The 18,999-nt window shown below is 43.8% G+C and overlaps 1 protein-coding gene and 1 long non-coding RNA gene across 9 annotated transcripts in view; one reads left to right on the top strand and one right to left on the bottom strand.

The window, feature by feature from the left end:
* LOC140698074 (uncharacterized) overlaps nucleotides 1-18,999 on the bottom strand; it is a 157,720-nt gene that overhangs the window by 32,752 nt on the left and 105,969 nt on the right. The window contains exon 6 of one of the 3 annotated variants that reach the window (XR_012075500.1): nucleotides 14,562-14,633. The exons of 1 other annotated variant lie outside the window; for it this stretch is intronic. This is a non-coding gene — a long non-coding RNA (uncharacterized lncRNA). Of the gene's footprint in view, nucleotides 1-14,561; nucleotides 14,634-14,670; nucleotides 14,871-18,999 lie in introns of those variants that run through there. One more of the 3 variants, XR_012075495.1, reaches the window with a different exon arrangement.
* Nucleotides 595-18,973, top strand: LOC102540432 (cell adhesion molecule CEACAM1). 6 transcript variants are annotated; one of them, XM_072967043.1, is made up of 9 exons: nucleotides 595-772; nucleotides 4,798-5,157; nucleotides 8,793-9,071; nucleotides 9,926-10,204; nucleotides 14,455-14,584; nucleotides 15,306-15,358; nucleotides 16,036-16,067; nucleotides 16,217-16,265; nucleotides 17,077-17,213. In XM_072967043.1, exons 1-8 carry the CDS (start codon nucleotides 688-690, stop codon nucleotides 16,244-16,246), a joined length of 1,248 nt encoding a protein of 415 aa, XP_072823144.1. In that variant the 5' UTR covers nucleotides 595-687; the 3' UTR covers nucleotides 16,247-16,265; nucleotides 17,077-17,213. The 6 variants fall into 6 exon arrangements, 5 of the variants coding, with proteins under 5 accessions (XP_072823144.1, XP_072823143.1, XP_072823145.1 ...); XR_012075493.1 differs by lacking the exon at nucleotides 15,306-15,358 and having other exon boundaries at nucleotides 17,077-17,163; XM_072967042.1 differs by lacking the exon at nucleotides 16,217-16,265 and having other exon boundaries at nucleotides 17,077-18,973.

Genomic DNA, 18,999 nt, shown 5'->3' with positions numbered 1-18,999 from the left:
GATTCTGTATTTTAACAGGATCTTTAGACCCTCTGTGTGCAGAGGAGAGTGAAAGAGGCCTCAGCCCATATTACAGGGTCTCAGCCTGGCTGGGCATACACATTACCTGGGCAGCTACTGAAACAGCATTTCTAAGGTGTCACCTGGGCATTTACACTCCTTATAAAGTTCCAGAGTGATTCCAATGCACAGTGTGGGTGATATCCTGTGATAAGTGCTCCTGATGTAGCCCCAGGGCTCCTTCTCAGAACGGAAAAGCCAGAAGGAGAAGAGGGGACTGTGGCAGGGAGGCTGATGGTGCACCACAACTGGAAACTGTGGGAAATGCCCAGGACACTGAACCCCAGGACTGTGCTCCCCCAACCAATGGCAAATTGTCTGTATGTGTGTGTGTGTTTCTAGAGTGAGAAGTCAAGCTGAGAAAGGCAGAAACAGCAGTGGTTCAAAGGGAATGAAACATAAACAGCAAGGGACAAGAAAAGAAGGGACAAGGGAGGCAGGACTGAGAGGGGAGGGAGAGGGAGTGTCCTGGGCACAGACCCCGCCCCCAGCCCACATAACCCATGATGTGCTCCTGCCCTAGGAGGAGGCCCAGCACAGAAGAGGGGAAGGACAGCAGAGCTCACACATCAGACAGCAGTGCTTGTGGCCGTTTCTGGAGTGGAAACTCTTCTCACAGAGGCAGGGATGAAGCAGACTGAATACACCATGGAGCCCTCCTCAGCCCCTGCCCACAGAGGGCATGTCCTCTGGCAGAGGGTCCTGCTGGCAGGTGAGAGGGGACAATTTTCAGGGAGTGGGCAGAGATGGGAGAACAGAGTCTGGCTGGGGTCTCCTGGGAAAACAGGGCTCTGAGAGGGGACAGAGGGCTTCTGTTTGGATCTCAGGGGAGCAGGGTAGGATGGAGGGAGGGAGCTCAGCAACAGGAAAATCTCGATGAACTAAAATTGGTAGAGGGCAGGGAAACCTAAATTACTGTATGTTTTACAAGTTACTGAGCTTCATCACTGAGCAATGATTTTTGAAAACTGATGACAATAACAGTTTATATCAGGAGGTCACACTCCAGGGAAAAACAAAACCAGGAAACTAAACATTGTCCTTACTTACCACCCTTAGAAATTGACAAATAAACACCAGGATGTGGAGGGTCCCAGGAAAACGCATTCATTCATCCACAGGTGTTGCAGTTTGTTCCAGGCACTGGGTTACAACCAAGATCAGACAAGTCCCTGCCCAAAGATCTCACGTTCTGTGAGAAGGGAGACAGACAAGCAAAGAGATCTAGAATGTGCTGTCAGGTGCTGACAAGTGTCATGAAGGAAAAAGAGCGGGGAAAGGTCAGAAAGTGAAGGCAGAGGGTCTTTAGAGCAGGTGGTCAGGGAGGACATCTCCTAACCCCCTCCCTGAGGGTGAGCAGGCGTGTGAGAGCAAAGAGGAAGTGAGCCAAGCAGGCACCTGGGGAAACAGAGAAAATAACAAGATCAGAGCGGCTGAAGTAATGGGGGTCACACTGCTGAACTTGAACCAGTAGGAGACACACACACACACACACACACACACACACACACACACACTATATTTTTATTTTTATTTTTACTTTATTAATAGACTTTCTTTTTTTAGAGCAGTTTCAGGTTCACAGCAGAATTGAGCAGAAAATACAGAGAGTTCACATATAGCCCTCCTCACCCACATATATATACTCCCCTACCCTCAACATCCCTCATCAGTGTGACATATTTGGTACAATTGATGAACCACAGAGACACATTATTATCAACCAAAGTCTACAGTTTACATTAGGGTTCACTCTTGATGTTGTACATTCTATGGGTTTTGAGAAATGCATAATGACATGTAGCCACCACTATGGTATCGTACAGAGTAATTTCATTGCCCTAAAAATCCCTTGTGCTCCATCTATTCATTCCTCCCTCCCTCCCTCTCCCCAAACCCCTGGAAATCATGATCTTTTTATTGTTTCTATAGCTGTGCCTTTTCCAGATGTCATTAGGTTGGAATCGTACAGTTTGTAGCCTTTTCAGACTGGCTTCTTTCATTTAGTAATATGTCTTTTATGTTTCTTACATGTCTTTCATGGCTTGATAGTTAATTTCTTTTTTTTTTTACTGCACATGTATTTTTTAATTTACATATATGTACTATTCATTGTTTCTAAGAACGTTTAGAGCTTTAGCTTTTTAAATTTACATAGTTATCAAAGGAATAAAGCCAACCACAAGATAAGAATTAATTCAAAAAGATATGTACACCCTGCTATTAACAGCAACATTATTTATAATTTCCAAGATATGGAAGCATCCTAAGTGCACATAAATAGTTGAACAGACAATGAAGATGCAGCATACATATATATATGATGGAATACAGCTCACCCATAAGAAAGAAAGATATTTTGCCCTTTGTGGCCCTTCATTTACTTTTTTTTTTTCACTTCAAAAACCAGAATTTTATAACCAGTATAATCATTTCCATTACATCAAAAACAACAAAATAACTAGAACTTAACCAAGGAGGTTACCTATACTCTGAAAACCAAAATGACACACAGAAATGGAAAGATTTCTTATGCTCTTGGGTTGGAAGAATCAGTATTATCAAAATGGCCACACTACCCAAAGCAATCCACAGATCCAATGCAACCCCTGTCAAAATACTTAAGACATTCCTCACAGAACTAGAACAAACAATTCCAAAATTTATAAGGAACCACAAAAGACCCTGAACAGCCAAAGCAATCTTTTGTAGGTCTTTTTTTGCTCCCTTTCTTCTTTTTGTTCTCTTTTCTTATGGTTTGATGACTAGAGAAGGTTCTTTAACATTTGTTGTAAAGCTGGTTTGGTGGTGCTGGAATCTTTTAGCTTTTGTTTATCTGTGAAGCTTTTGATTTCTCCATCAAGTCTGAACGAGAGCCTTGCTGGATAGAGTATTCTTGGTTGTAAGTTTTCCTCTTTTATCACTTTAAATATAGCATGCCACTCCCTTCTGGCCTGTAGAGTTTCTGCTGAAAAATCAGCTGATAACTTTATGGGAATTCCCTTGTATGTTATTTGTTGCTTTTCTCTTGCTAATTTTAATATTTTCTCCTTATTCTTAATTTTTGTCAATTTGATGACTATGTGCCTTGGTGTGTTCCTCTTTGGGTTGACCCTGTGTGGTACTCTCTGTGCTTCCTGGACTTGGGTGACTGTTTCCTTTCCCAAGTTGGGGAAGTCCTCAGTGATCATCCCTCCAAAAACTGTCTCAGGTCCTTTCTCTCTCTCTTCTCTTTCTGTGACCCCCTATAATGTGAATATTAGTGTGCTTCATGTTGTCCCAGAGTTCTCTTAAACTATCCTCATTTCTTTTCATTCTTTTTTCTTTTTTCTGTTCTGCAGTAGTGATTTCCACTAATCTGTCTTCTAGATCACTGATCTGTTCTTTTGCCTCATTTAGTCTATTCTTGGTTCCTTCCAGTGTATTATTCAATTCAGTGATTTTATTCTTCAACTCTGTTTGGGTATTCTTTATATTTTCCAACTCTTTGCTAAAAACTTCACTCTATGCATCTATACTCCTCTTGAGTTCTCTGAACATCTTTGCCATCATTACTTTAAACTCTTTCTCAGATAAATTGCCTATCTCCTCATCACTTATTTCTTCTTCTGGGATTTCATCCTGTGCCTTGGCCTGGGAGATATTCCTTTGCCACCTCATATTGTCTATCTTTCTATGTGTTTGTGGATTCCTTCCACAGGCTTTGGGATTGTTGTTTTCTTATTTCTAGTATCTGCTCCTGGTGGATGAGGCTGGACTAAAGGCTTATGCAGGTTTCCTGGCAGGCAGAGCCAGTGCCTGTGCACTGCTGGCTGAAGCTTGGTCCTGGACCTCTGGTGGGTAGGGCAGTGTCTAGAGGCCTTTGTGGCTCAGGAAGTCTGCTGATGGGGGTGGCTGTGTTCCCAGCCTGTATGTTGTTTGGCCTGAGGCTTCCCTACAGGCTGTTGGGAGGGGCTAGGTCTTGGTGCTAATGATCCAATCAAAATGCCAGCCTCCAGGAAAGCTCCTGTAGATGAACATTCTCAGAATGCCCGCCACCAGCTTTTATGTCCCCTGGATGAGCCACAGCTGTCCCCCATGTCCCCAGGAGACCCTCCAAATCCAGCAGGCAGGCCTGGCCCAGGTTCCTATGAAATCACTGCCTCTGCCCTTGGACCTGGCACACGTGAGTTTCCATGTAGGCTTCCCAAGCAAATGGAGTCTCCGTTTCCTCCAGTCCCGTGGAGCTCCCAGAGCCAAGCCCTGCTGGCCTTCAAAACCAGATGTCCTGAGGTCTCTTTCTCTTCCAAATGCCAGAACCTGGGCTGGGGACACTGACATGGGGCTGAGAGCTCTCACTTCTGTGGGAGGGCCTCTGCGACTTAACTATTCTTTAGCTTGTGGGTCACCCACCCGGGGGGTATGAGGCCCAATTATAATCGCAAGCACGCCCCTCCTACAGTCCTGCTGTGGTTCCCTCTGAATGTTTCCAGTTGCAGAAGATCTTTTTTGCTAGGTTCTAGTATTTTTTTTTGATTATTGTTTGGCATTCAGTTGTGGTTTCATTGTAGTCGTGAGGAGAGGCAAGCTCATGGTCCTCCTACCACTCAGCCATATTGACCAGAAATACACACACACACTATAAAAACACAGACCAAGGCTGAGGGATGAAGAGACCTGCTCTGGAACCAGGGCCTCTTTTTTCCATCCCAAAATATAGGTGAGATTCTGAATTACTTTCTCTCCCTTCCCTTCTAGTCTCACTCTTAACCTTCTGGAACCTGCCCACCACTACCCAACTCACTATTGAATCAGTGCCCGTCAACGCTGCAGAAGGGACGGATGTTCTTCTACTTGTCTACAATGTGACAGAGAATATTCTAGGCTATGGCTGGTTCAGAGGAGAAAAAGTAGAAAACAGCCAACAAATTGCATCATATTTAGTAAGCTCTCAACTAAATGTACCAGGGCCTGCATACAGTGGCCGAGAGACGATATACGCCAATGGGTCTCTGCTGTTCCAGAATGTCTTTCAGAACGACACAGGATACTACACTTTACTTGTTACAACGGATAACTTAAGTTCTGAAGCAGCACCTGGACAACTCCAAGTATTCCGTGAGTGATTCCTCTCTGACCTCTGGGTGCAGGGTGGTGTGATGTCACACAGGACTGACAGGCCTGGACTGTGGCTCCATCCCCCTCTGCATTACTCCCATGTTGGGGTTTTGGGCATTTAACGTAGGACACACACAGTGGAGACAAATTTCAAAGTATTAGAATTCTTTCACAGAATCTGGACCCTACAGAAACCCTGTGCAGAAAGAAGGACCAATCTGATAGTGGAACTTAGCAGACGGAGATCAGTCTCAGTCCTGGACCCTTCACTGTGACCATGGTCCTGAGAAAGACTCTGTAGAACTCAGTCAGGACCTGGCCTGAGGACCCCCTGGGATCCTCACAGAGAAGATCAACCCCAGGAAGCCCCTCCCCAGGCCCTGGCCCAGGACTCCTGACTCCAAAGACCCTCGAGCACCTGTGTCACTGTTGGGTTTTGGCCTCCTGGGAAAGGCTAATTGGAAACAATGATTTCCCAGCTGCCTCAGTCACCAGGCATCTGAGCTGGGGCTCAACCCCAAGAGACACATCTGAGCAGAGGTGGACCCTGGTCCTTCACCTGAGACTCAGCATGGAAAGCAAGATGGGCTAGGTCCCCAGGCAATTAGCCAACCACCTTGAGGACTGAGGAGACTCCAGAGGAAGGTCAGCATCCCAGGGAGGAACAGAGGAGAGAAGATGCTCCTGGCAGCTCCTCACCCACCAGGGTGCAGCCCAGGGAGCCCTCTCCTATGGATGCAAACAATGGTAGATGCAGTTTTTTTGGTCAGCTCCTCTATGCCCAGCTTATGTCAGTTAATTATGAATTATTTAAAGTTAACATACAGACAACATGGCAAGGCTGAGACCATTTACCATTTATCCTACTCTGCAGGCAAGAAACTGAGTTACAGGGGGATACAGTCACTGAATCAGAGTCACACAGACATGACTAGCCAATCAAAGTCATGCCTAGATCACAGCCCCAGCCTCTCCTCGACCCCAGGGACCTTACTGAACATCTATGGACCCAGCAGCCAGCTGTTGGTCCAGATCATTTCTTCCTGGGCTTCCCCAGCTCAGAAGGAGATGCTGGTGTGGAAAGTGAAAGGAAATGGAAAATTAATTACTTGTATCAACATCAGAGTCAGTGACAAGGAAGTCCAGGCCTGCCCCCATCAGGCAGCTAATGCACAGGCTCCTTGCCCTGGATTAGAAATCAAGTGTTTATTTCCTAATGTGCTGGGTGTCATTCTCACTGGAGTAAAATGGAAAGGACTTAGCTTCCTCAATCCCCAGTCTACACCTGCAACCAGCACAAGGCCCAGCAGGTTACAAACTCTCAATCTCTTTGTGATGAAGGAAGGGTGGAATAAATAAGAATGAATGAATGATCTATAATCTCTTCAGACACTGGAATCTGCAGGCAGAGTCCTAGGAGGTTTTGGCCACACCTGTTCCTGTCTCTCCAGGGATGGGACCCATATTCCATCCTCTGACCACCTACCCTTAAAGCAGGATGGGAGCCAAGTCTCACGATGACTGTGAGGCTGCTTGGCCATGGGAGGGTTGCCAGGGTGACATGGGTCCTGCTTTAGGCAGCTGTGGGACTCTTGGATTTTTGAATCTGTGAAATCACTTGTAACCTCCACTTTGAAGTCACTCGTAAATGGACATTTCTAACTCTCTCCGCTCCTTCCGTGTCTCTCATCTTTCTCCTCCTTCATTCCAGCTGGGACTGGTTCTGCTCAGAAAAGAGCCCCCACCCTTAAGCCCTCCACAAATACTCCCGCGAACGGCTGACTGCCCTGCTCCCGTCCTGCTAACGCCTGTGGCCAGGCCCACTCTCCCGGGCAATAGGAAAGGACACAGAAATCAGTGGGAGCAGCAGCCTCTGTGAGGCTCCAGCCTGAGCCAGTTTCCCCAGGTCACCAGGAGAATGAACTTCTGCTTTGCCCTGGTCCAGGGCTCTTTCCCTCCATGACACCAACAAGTGGGGCATGTCACTTGAGAGTGATATGCCACCCCTCCACCTACTCTCTACATGACTCAACCAGGGAGTCAAAGGCAGAAGGACAGGTCTGCAGTGGCTCACAGGCTCACTTCACCTCTTTGACTCACATCCTCACCCTGGTGTGAGGCTCCCATTCCTCCCAGTGGTTGTCGAGACTTCCTGGGGGGCAGGGAGGGGAGGTGGCTGACAGACGCTGTGCCTATTCCATTGTCTGTGTGTCCTCGTGATGGCACCTTTATCATAGGAAGGGATGCTCTCTGATAATGAGATGCTTGAGCCACTGTCGTTTAACTCAGCCTCTGCCCAATTCGGACAAGTTTGATCAAACTCTAGTTTCTTGAGGCAAAAAGAAAAGAAAGCATGCCACATGCCTTTGTTGCTCTCCTCCCCATTTACGTGATTGTAAATTGGTGACAACGACCTCTTCTCCTAAATTTATTAACATAATACACATCATTTCCAGTAATTTAGATCATTCCTTCCTTTATAAAACAGAGACTCAAACTTCTCACGATCAATTCTGCCCTTTAATGGGACTCACGTATCTCTACGCAGGTAGTTCCTGATCAAACCACTTTAGCATCTTCCTTTGATCATAATGTGATCCTGATTGGACTGCAGAACTTGGTCTAAGACCTTACAGAGGTATTCCTCAGAAACTGGTCTTAGATCTTTGGGGCATTAATAATGATTTTCACATATTCTTTCAGAATTTAACTTCCACTCAGATTTCTACCTCATAATTGCCAAAAACAGGTGGTCATTGAGGCCCAAACTTTCTGCAAGTTCATGGTCCCTCACTTTCCACAACTCACCCTGTCTGTATTTGCTGTCTAAGAGTATTCAGGAAAGATTGACACGGTCCTTACCTGCCCTCAATAATGGGAGAAGAGACATTAAAGACCAAGGTTAGAGATTCTGGTTCTGCTGCCAAAGACAGTCAGCTCCTGCCTGTCCCTCTCCCTCTTTTCTAATCATTAACTGGACTTGTCTACCCTTTATGGGCTCACTGTCTCATCAGTCATCTTTAACACCTGGACAGAACTGCCCCACCTCATGGCCCTGCAGACTGAATACTGAACTGAACGCCAGGCTTGCTTCTGGTCTTCCTGTGTATTATTTCTGCTAAAACACCCAGTTCCAAACACCCATGCTGCTTGGTCCTCTCAAGGTTTAAGGACCATGAGATGGTCCATCATTACCCATCTCCAGGGTATCTTGGAAATCGAGGCCTCAGTGAAAACACATCTCCACCAGGCAGTGTGGGTCTGTGCAGCTTGAAGGGACACAGAACCCACATGTTCCAGGTGAGCACCCGAAGGTCAGTCAGGCAGTCACCAAGTCAGTGAAAAACCAGGAGAGGAAACAGTGACCTCGACCCCCAGGCTTATGTTATGGCTATGAAACTCTGATACTTAATTGACACTTGAGGAAGCCTGTGCTTCCTCCCGGACATAGAGCAGGTGGCTGCATGTTCAGTGAGCTCAGAGTTTCATGCATTTGTCTTGTGATACACAGACCTGCCTTATTCTTTACGGACTCAGCTTGGCTTAGAGGTTAAGAAATGACGACTCTGATTGAAGATGCTTTTGGAGAAATCAAAGGTATAAAAGAGGCAATGTTCTCTCTGTTGTCTTCACAGCGAAGTTACCCACACCCATCATCACCAGCAACAACTCGAACCCCCTGGAGCACCAGGACACGGTAGTGTTAACATGTGAACCTGAGACTCAGAACACCACCTACATGTGGTGGATCAACAATCAGAGCCTCCCTGACAGCGCCAGGCTGGAACTGTCCAAGGACAACAGGACTCTCACTTTACTCCATGTCACAAGGAATGACACTGGACCTTATGTGTGTGAAACCCAGAACCCAGTGAGTGCCGGCCGCAGTGACCCATTCACCCTGAACGTCCTCTGTGAGTAATCTCTGTTCCTATGTGGCCCAGGTAGCCTGCCCGAATCTACACAGCCAGAGGCCAGGCCACACCCACTCCTCTCAGGTCCAAGTACATGGACCGTCACCCGTGGATACCAGGCTGGCCATGACTTCCTGGCCCAGGCAAATCTGGCAGGCCTAGCCTTGAGCCAAGACTGGGAGGCAACAGCTGCTCCTGTCTTGAGAGGCTCAGGATCACCATCCTGTGATGGGAGAATCAGGTTAATGTCTCAGACTTAGGATGAATGAAAATGAGGGGATTCTAAAAAAAAGATTGTTCCTGGATCAGAGGGATATATAACCCCTCTACAAACCAGGATACTGTGTTGGGCCATCTTTATTCCCTAATAAATTATTTAACAAGAATTAAATTCCTCTCCTACTTTATGGAAAGTTCCCTTGGCCCAGACATGCACAGAGCTGGCAAGCCTGCCTTCCCCAACATACATGGAAGTGAATATAAGGAAGGGGAATTGAATTTTTTTAAAGTCAAGAAAATTCTGGGAAAAAGGTCAATGAAAGCTAATGAAAAACTCCACTTGATAAGGAGGATGCTAGACATATGGGCTGAGAAGCGGTTCCTGGTGCTGATACTACAGAGATGTTCATGGAGACTGGCCAGGGGTCGTCCGGGGGTGTCTGGGTTTCAGAGAGGAAGAGCAGTCTCCTCCTCACAGATTATCACTGAAGAGAGACCCACAACCTTGTTCACAGAGTCAGGGCCATCCTCTAGGTCACCTCCACAGAATTCACTGGACCCCAGGAGTGGCTGAGATCTCTGAGGAAGGAGTGCGGCCCCAGGCCCCAGACCAGTCACCTCCTGTTTCTTCGCAGACCCAGTGGGACAGCCCTCCATCCAAGCCAGCAACACCACTGTCACAGAACATGGGGATACCGTGTTCCTGACCTGTCTTACAAATGACACTGGGATCTCCATCTCCTGGCTCTTCAATGGCCAGAGTCTATTGCTCACAGAGAGGATGAAGCTGTCCCAGGGCAACAGCACCCTCACCATACACCCTGTCAGGAGGGAGGATGCCGGGAATTATCAGTGCCAGGTCTCCAACCTGGGCTATTCCAGCAAGAGTGACGTCCTCAGCCTGGAAGTGAAATGTGAGTGACCACTTGCCCCGCGCTGCATCTTCCTGGGAGGACTACCCTACCAGTGGGTGCAAATTAGATACAGGTCACAGGGCGAAGAATATCAAATAAGAGACCATTGTAGTAAACAGAATGGTAAAATGGATAAGAGCTCAGTCTCTAAATCAGATATACTTAATTTCTTATCCTGCATTTGGCATTTTAGTCTGAAATTTCACAAGATTCCTCCTTTTTTCCTGTTACCATTTTTAATGTGGTAAAATATACATAAAATACAATTTTAATGATTTTAAGAGTATAGCTCAGAAGCATTAGGTATATTCATACTGTTGTGCAATGATTAACTCAATCCACCCAGAAATTTTTCACCTTACCATACTAAAACTCTGTACCTATTGAACAATAACTCCCCACCTCCCCCACCCCAAACCCTGGCAATCACCATTCTATTATCTCTGTCTCTATGAATCTGGCTATTCTAGTTATTTTGTGTAAGTGAAATCATACAATAATTGTCCTTTTGGGTCTGATTTATTTCACTTAGCATTATGTCTTCAAGATGCCATCCATGTTATAGCGTACCAGAATTTCATTTCCTTTAAAAGCTGAATTACATTTCCTTGTATATATATATATATATATATATATATATATACCATATTTTGTTCATCATTCATAGGTTGATTGCTTTAGATCATTTCCACCTTTTGGCTACTGTGACTACACTGCTTAAACATGGGTTTAACAAGCATCTGTTCAATCTTTTGAGCACATACCTAGAAGGAGTAAATTGCCGGATCAAATGTCAATCCTTTGTTCAACTCTTTGATGAACTCCCGTAACACTTTCCATGAAGGTTGCACCATTTACATTCCCACCAGCAGTGCACAAGGTTCCAATTTTTCCACATCCTTGCAAACACTTATTGTTTTCTGGTTTTTCTTTTGTTAATAGCCATCCTAAACGGTGTAAGGTGATATCTTAGTGGTTTTGATTTGCATTCCTCTAATGATTAGTGATGTTGAGTGTCTTTTCATATGCTTATTGGCCATTTGTATATATCTCTTCTGAAGAAATGTCTCCTCAGTTCCTCTGCCCATTTTTAAATTGGGTGGTTGTTGTACTGTAATAGTTCTTTACATATTACAGATATTAAGCCCTTATCAGGTATATGTTTTACAAATAATTTCTCCCATTCTATGGGTTGCTTTTTCACTTTGTTGATAGTATCCTTTGATGCACAAAACTTTTTAATTTTGATGAAGTCCAATTTAACAATTTTTTTCTTTGTTGCCTATGCTTTTGGTTTCCTATCCAAGAAAGTACTGCCAAATCCAAAGTTATGACGCTGTCACTCTCTGTTTTTCTTCTAGTTTTATCTCTAACATTTAGGTCTTTGAGTCATTGTGAGTTACTTTTTTGTTTGTTTTTGTATATGGTGTTAGGTAAAGACTCAGCTTCATTCTTTCATGTAAATATCCAGTTTTCCCAGTTTCACTTGTTGAAAACACTCTCTTTTCCTCATATAATGGTCTTCACACCCTCATCAGTGTCATCTGACTATATATGCAAGGGTTTATTTCTGCCCTTTCTATTCCATTGTTGTGTTTGTCTGTTTTTATGTTAGTACCACACTTTTGATTACTCTAGCTTTGCAGCAAATTCTGAAATCAGGAAGTGTGAGTCCTCCCACTCCTTTTTTCCACGTTGTTTTGGCTATTGGGGGACTCCTAAAATTCCATATGAATTTTAGGGTTGATTTTCTATTTCAGAAAAAAAAAAGCCATTGGGGAATTTTGACAGAGATTGCAATGAATCTTAGATCACTTTGGATAGTACTGTCATCTTAATAATATCAAGTCTTCCCATCCATGGGCATGGAATGTCTTCCGATTTATTTATGTCTTCTTTAATTTCTTTCAGTAGTGTTTATTTATAGTTTTTCAGTGTACAGATCTTCTACCTCTCTGGCTAATTCCTAAGTAGTTCATTCTTTTTGATACTATTGTAAATAAAATTTTCCTGATTTCCTTTCTGAATGTTTCATTGTTTATATATAGAAACAACTAAATTTTACCTGTTGATTTAGTATCCTGCAGCTTTGCTAAATTAGTTTATTAGTTTTAACAGTTTTGTGGGGAGTCTTTAGGGTTTCCTGCACATAAAGTTGTGTCATCTGCAAACAGAGATCATTTTATTCTTTTCCATTTTGGATGTCTTCTAGTTCTTTTTCTTGCCTAGGTGCTCTGGGTAGTACATCCAATACTATTTTGAATAGAAGTGGGAAAAGCAGGCATTGTTGTCTTGTTCCTGATCTTACAGGAAAAACTTTCAATCTTTCACCATTGAGGATGATGGTTAGCTGTGGGTTTTCTATATGTGGCCTTTATCAAATTGAGGTGGTTTCCTTCTTTCCTTGTTTGAGTGTTTTTATCATAAAAGAATGCTGAATTTTGTCAAATGTTTTTATTGATTTAACTCCTTACTTTACATGTATGTTCATATTTTCTATTTCTTTGTGACTGCATCTTTGTAGCTTTTCCTTCTAGGGATTTGCCTATTTCATAGAAGTTATCCAATTTGCTGGCATATGATTATTCATAGTACTCTTATACTTCTACTATATTTGTAGAATTGGTACTAATGTTCCCATTTTCATTTCTGATTTTAGTAATTTGAATCTTCTCTTTTTTCATTAGTCAATCTAGTTAGAGATTTGTCAATTTTGTTAATCATTTTGATGAACCACATATTGGTTTTATTGATTCTCTCTACTGTTTTTCCATTCTCTAATTTATTTATCTCCCTTCTAATCATTATTACTTCCTTCCTTGTGATATATTTGGGTTTAGTTTGGTTTTTTTCCCTCATCCCTTAAGTTGTAAATTTAGATTGTTGCTTTGAGATCTTTTTTTTTCTTAATACAAGCATTTATAATTACAAATTCTTGCCCAAGAGTCTTAACTTCTCCGAGGCTCAGATTGCTCAACAGAAAGCTGCAATAAGAGTACATGTTTCATGGTATTGTTTCACAGATTTACTGTAATATCCAATTAGACCCTTAGCAAATACACACACAGAGGAAATTTTCCATAAATGTTAGCTGCTGATATTACTACTATTATCATTAGGCTCTATAAAATCAGGGACTCCTCACTCTAAGGCCCCCTCTTATTAGCCATTTGACTTCTGGTTTTTCACCAATGTAAGCCTGTTTTTTCATCTGTAGAATGGAAATAGTGTCTATCTGACAGGGTTATTATATGAATTAAATGAGAAATGGGAAACATGTAGCACAGAGCCTGGCACATAGTAAGTACCTCTTAACAGTAGCAACTCCAGTATTAATTTTCATCTTGAGTAGAATGGTGAGGCCAACCAAAATTAAAAAGAAGAAACAGAAGCAAAAGGTATTATACATATTTGGGGAGGAAGGCGTAACACAAATGACCAATGGGACGTGTTACTGACTAACTATGGGAGAGAAAAAAAGGAGTTGAGTGCAACGTTTCATATCTAGTATGTTGGTTTTCATCCCATGAGATGCAGCCAAGATAGGATTAGACATCAAGACATTCATTGCCGAAAATGCCTGTGAAGGAAAGCGGGGCAGGAGAGGGAGGAAGCTGGCAGGGTCCTCAGACCATGATGTATATCTGACTCCTGAGAAAGAGAAAGGGAAGGAAGGAAGTTTTAGATTACAGTGCAGCTTTAGAGACTGTCTGCAAGGCTGGTGGGAAGTGCTTGAACTAAAGTCACTCATCACAGAAAAATCATTTCTCACAGAATTGGGGTTGATTTCATATCCCTGCTGGGAGCCCGTGGGAAGGGTAGTCTCTGTGTACAGGGGTAGTGAACTCAGAGTTCCATCAATTAAGTCCCCACCACAAGACACCTGAGAGGCACATGTTCATGGATGATGCTCAGGGAAAGATGCAGCCATGAAAAGGTGAGAAGTCATAATATACAAAAAAAACCGCCATCAATCCTTCTTATATTTCTAAAGGCTTCAAAAATATCCCAATGCAGAAAGGCCAGGATGGAACTGAGGCAAATCTGATCACCAACCTAGACATACAGTCAAAGAGAAAAGAACTGCAAGGATATAGTTGGCTAATCCCCTCACAGCAACCTCCCACAGAAAATTTACTCCTTGAAGAAACAAGTAGAGATTTTTTTATACTGAGAGTTGTTTCCCAGAGCACTTCCCAATGTAAAACAATGTCACCTTCATTCACTGTCCTCTTTTCTCTCCATGACAGATGATCCAACACAAGGAAGTTCTTCTGGCCTCTCAGATGGTGCTATTGCCGGCATCGTGATTGGAGCCGTGGCTGGGGTAGCTCTGATAGCAGCCCTGGTGTATTTTCTGTACGTCAGAAAAACTGGAAGGTATGATGCCTTTCCTCTCGTTCCACTTTCTCCAAGGCTAACTGCCACGCTTGGGAGAGGGAAGGAGACGTCATCTCTGTGTCTGGCCTGGATCTGCTCCTCGTTCTTCCTAAAGCTCTGCTTCCCACCACTAATTCCTGCGGGTCTCTTCTTCCCTGGTCTTCATGCTTCCCCTTCCCCACTCTCTCTTGGACATGGTTATTCCCATCCCCATCTGGTTTAGAGGGGTGAGAGCCATTATGTTCTTCTGTCTCCAGTCAGGGAAGCCAAGATCCAAGAAGGAAAACTAATGAGGAAATGAAAGGAGAAGCAGAAGGAAGGGAGTCACATGCCCAGTGGACAATAGTAGCAGGAGGGGACTGGGGGATAGGACAGGAAGAGAACCTAAGAAAAGCAGACACAACCAAAGGCCTCTTAGGCAATAAATAAAGTGAGAAATAACCAGCATCTTCCTACCAAAGGGGAAAGGTGTCAGGGTAGAAACAGGCTCAGAAGCAGTTGTATAGGTCACCCAAAAAGTGAAGGGCCAGCAAACAGGAAACAAGTAAACACTAGCAGGGATCATACATAGATTGAAGAAGGAGGGCCTGAGAGGAAAGAGTACTGACCAAGGAATAAATGAACACTGAGGAGCCCCAAGGGATCACGCTGACAGTGTCCTTCCTAATTCAAGGAGCAAAGATCCTATGCCTGGGAATAACAGCATCTGGTATTTATTTAGGGCAAGTGACCAGCATGATCTCACACAGCACAAATCCTCAGACTCCAACCACAGTAAGTAAACCCACTTACCCAGTGAGAGCTGGTATGTTCTACCATGTGCCCTGCCCTAGCAGGGAATCCTGGATTTCCAAATGATCCATACCTTCTGAATTTTCAGAGGGTATCTCCATGTCCCAACCTTAAGTTGACATAGATCCTCGCACGCTTCCTACTGCAAAAGCTTCCCCTGAGACACAGCACCGGAAAAGAAATTCACTCCCCCTAGGCCAGGCAAGCCAGCAGGCCATGAGATGGTCATGTTTCCAGAAGCCATTTCTTCATCCTTAATCCTACCCCCTCCGGACTCTTTTATGGATGTGGGCATCTCCTTTGATGAGACTTTCCCTGCCTTTGGTGCTCTGGGTACTGTGGGCCTCAATGTCCCTCCCTGCCACTTGATCCTGTTGCTGAGAAATGCCAGGGCAAATCTCAGGCCTTGTGAACTTGAAGAAATCTTCAGAAGTGAACTGAGGCCTTCTGCCCCTCCTTGGTCTACTGCCCTGGGGTCTGGACCACAGGTTGAGGGAAGTGAATTCCTTAAGTGATCATGGGCCACCTCCATAGCCTACCCTCCCACCACCTGCCACCTCCTTTACCTGGAAGTCACAATAGCTTAGGAACACCACGTTCTGAGGATTTAAGTCAGGTCTACATTTTCATGGGTTGGTAACTCTCTTTTGCTTCCCCAGGTCAGGGACATTCTGACAACTCGCCCAGCAAGGTAAGCACAGCCAGTTTCACCAGCTCATTTTCTTATAGAAATATCTCTGTATAGAATGGGTTATTCATGAAGACAATATAAGATCCACTCTGGGTCAAAGTTCCTCATTTCAGAACAAACAAAGAAGTATTGGTTAATTACTTCCGCAGGTCTACATCACTGCAAGAATGTGGACTTGAATCCTAGCCATGACCTTGGGCAAGTAACTTAACTTCTTTGATCCTCAGTTTTGTCATCTGTAAAACTGGCATGATGCTTACCTTGAAGAGAAGTTCAAGGAATTAAATATTATAACAAATGTAAAGCAACCAGCACGATATCCAGCACAAGGAAGGCACTGGCTTATCCTCCCTCCTCTGCCTCCAATCTGACCCTGCTCTTACTGTCAAATGATAATTTCCATTCTAATGGCTCCTTTACTTTCTAATAATTCTATTGAAATGAATTTTCTCATCTTAACCTTTCAATAGAATACACATATATACTGAAAAGTGCTTAAATCTTAAGTATTTTTCAACAATGTGTAAGTTTTCGCAAGTTGCACATACCTATGTAAACAGTACCCAAATCATTAAAAAAATTGTCTCCCCAACACACATATACAAAACCTTCTAGTTATTTCCCTCTAAAGAATAACAACCTTCGAATGCACTAGATTAGTTTAACATGATTATATTCTTATATAAGTGAAAACCGTAGTATATCCTTACATGTGCCTGGCTTCTTTCATTCAAAATTGTTTTGCAGAGTCATTCATATTGTTGTATGCCTTTGTGGTTCATTTGTTCTCACTGCTGTATCATCGTATTCCATTGTAGAATTCCATAATCTATCTCTCCTAACGATCATTCAACAGGATGTTAGCAAGCAGAGATAATGGGTAACAAAAGCCCTCCTCCTAAGCCAAAAGTTTCAAAGTGCTGAAAGCATTTGGTGCAGAATCACAGTAGACAAGGTGAGGGCCTGGCCTGTGATGTTGACTCAGTTGACCCCTGCTCCTGCCTTTCAGATTGACGAAGTTGCATATTCTTCCCTGAACTTCAATGCCCAGGAATCAAAGAAACCAACTTCAGCCTCTCCATCCTTAACAGCCTCAGAAACGGTTTATTCAGAAGTGAAAAAGAAGTGATGCAACCAGTCCTGCTCTCTGTACTGCTGACTTATTCCAAGCTCCTCCTCCCCATCCCTAGGAGATCCCTTTACCCTCAGGGAAAATGGGAGGAGTGTCTTCCCCACCCTCCCTCCCTTAACCCCCTAATGAGGCTCCTCCAGGCTGCCTGGTCACAGCCCCTTACTTCAGTGTTAAGAGATGAAAAGGTACATCCAGGAGGAGGTCTGTAGGAAACAGACCTTTGTCACTGAAATTTGGCAAAGCAGATCTTGGGAGAGGTTGCCAGAACCTCTGCCCCTCCCCTTTTCCTGACCTAGACCGCTTTTAAACTTGCCTATTCAGAACACATTTATCCCTTCCCACCTCTCCTGTCCCATTGGAGTCTAATTTCAATTTGCCATAACCTGGAGAATTATGCACTGAAACACATGTGCCAGAAAAGGAGAGAAATAGCAAAAGGAAAAGCTTCTCCTAGCTCTCTGAATTCCAGTGTGAACCCACCATTCACAGAAAAATACAAATATAACCAATTCTGAACTGGGAAATTCTATACCTTCATCCACTTTTAGGGTTGTCAACATGCAGGACCAAGGCCTGAGCAACCTACTACTTAGCTAGAATAACACCTAAACCCTTTGAAAGCCTGTCTTCAGAAAGCCTACCAGAGCAACTAGAAGACAACTTCTCAAAGTCCATAAGTGATTCCTGATGGAAAAAAACGCACATACTGTTTTTAATAACTTTAAGGGCCGTATTCAAGAAAATGCCCTTGGAGGCAGAGGTTATCGCTTTAAAGGAAAAATCAGCTCTTAACAGAGACAATCTGCTGAGTTTAGGGAAAGGAATCAGATAGCTACCCTTCAGAGATTATCTAAATAATGGTTAAGGAATGCACAATTTGGGGTATTGGGTTTTTTTCCCTTCCTTCTGAGACATTCCACCACTTTAATTTTTGTAACTGCTTGTTTATGTGAAAGGGGTTATGTTTACTTAATTTGCTGCATAAGCCAATCTGACTGCCTTAGGTGAAAGAAGCCATCAAAACCCCTCAAATCCCTCTGCCCAGGAGCTCCTCAAGGCTTTTATGTCAGGGGCTCCACATAAAAAGAAGAAGAAGCAGTTTTCTACATCAATGGCTAGAAATGGATCTCACTCAGTTTCTAGGCATCTCAGACCAACCATCAACACCATTCTATTCCATGTTTCCACCTGTGCACATTCCATCTGTCTGCCCCACTCACCTTCTCAGGAAACCTGGGCCTCTGCTAAGGTGTGCTTGGTCCTTGAGAAGCAGGAGTGCCCTAAAGAGAACACTACCACTCACGCTGTTGGCATTGTTTACAACCTAGAAAGCAGCACTGGTGCTGATTCTCCTTAGGACATAAGGGGAGGATTATAACTCAGCCCTAGGCTTCTTGAAAGCGTCCGAAATTTGTTTTCTCCCACAGGGTCTATGAGACCCAATGTGTCAGCATAAAAAGGAAGGGCAGGAGAAGGAGAGGCACATCTACTTCCCACTCAGCCTTCTTCTGCACAGATAGAACCTCCTTGAGGCTACTGAGAGAAAAGTTTTATTCCACATTCGTTACTTGATCTCATGCTGTGTCTAAGAGGCCCCCTCAAAGAGGGTTGGTTGGGAGCTCTCTGTACTCAGGTACCTCTTCAGGGTTTTCCATCCCTGACACTCTGTATATAACTCCCCTCATCCACCCTGTTCTGTTATTTAATTTTGCCTGGCTAAGGCTGCTTCTGAATTATTTGTAAAATTTGCTCTATATTTATAATAAAAATTATATACCAGACATCAGCATGGTGCCTCAC

This window comes from Vicugna pacos, chromosome 9 (genome assembly GCF_048564905.1).
Source record: "Vicugna pacos chromosome 9, VicPac4, whole genome shotgun sequence".
Classification (NCBI taxonomy): domain Eukaryota; kingdom Metazoa; phylum Chordata; class Mammalia; order Artiodactyla; family Camelidae; genus Vicugna; species Vicugna pacos.
This window is presented reverse-complemented; position numbering and strand designations above follow the sequence as displayed.

What these genes read in the sequence shown, in the direction of transcription:
- LOC102540432 (XM_072967041.1), top strand. Translation starts at nt 688, where the DNA reads ATGAAGCAGACTGAATACACCATGGAGCCCTCCTCAGCCCCTGCCCAC. An exon ending in ATTCACCCTGAACGTCCTCT is followed by an intron (nt 9,072 to 9,925) that starts GTGAGTAATCTC and finishes GTTTCTTCGCAG; the next exon opens with ACCCAGTGGGACAGCCCTCC. An exon ending in CCTCAGCCTGGAAGTGAAAT is followed by an intron (nt 10,205 to 14,454) that starts GTGAGTGACCAC and finishes TCTCCATGACAG; the next exon opens with ATGATCCAACACAAGGAAGT.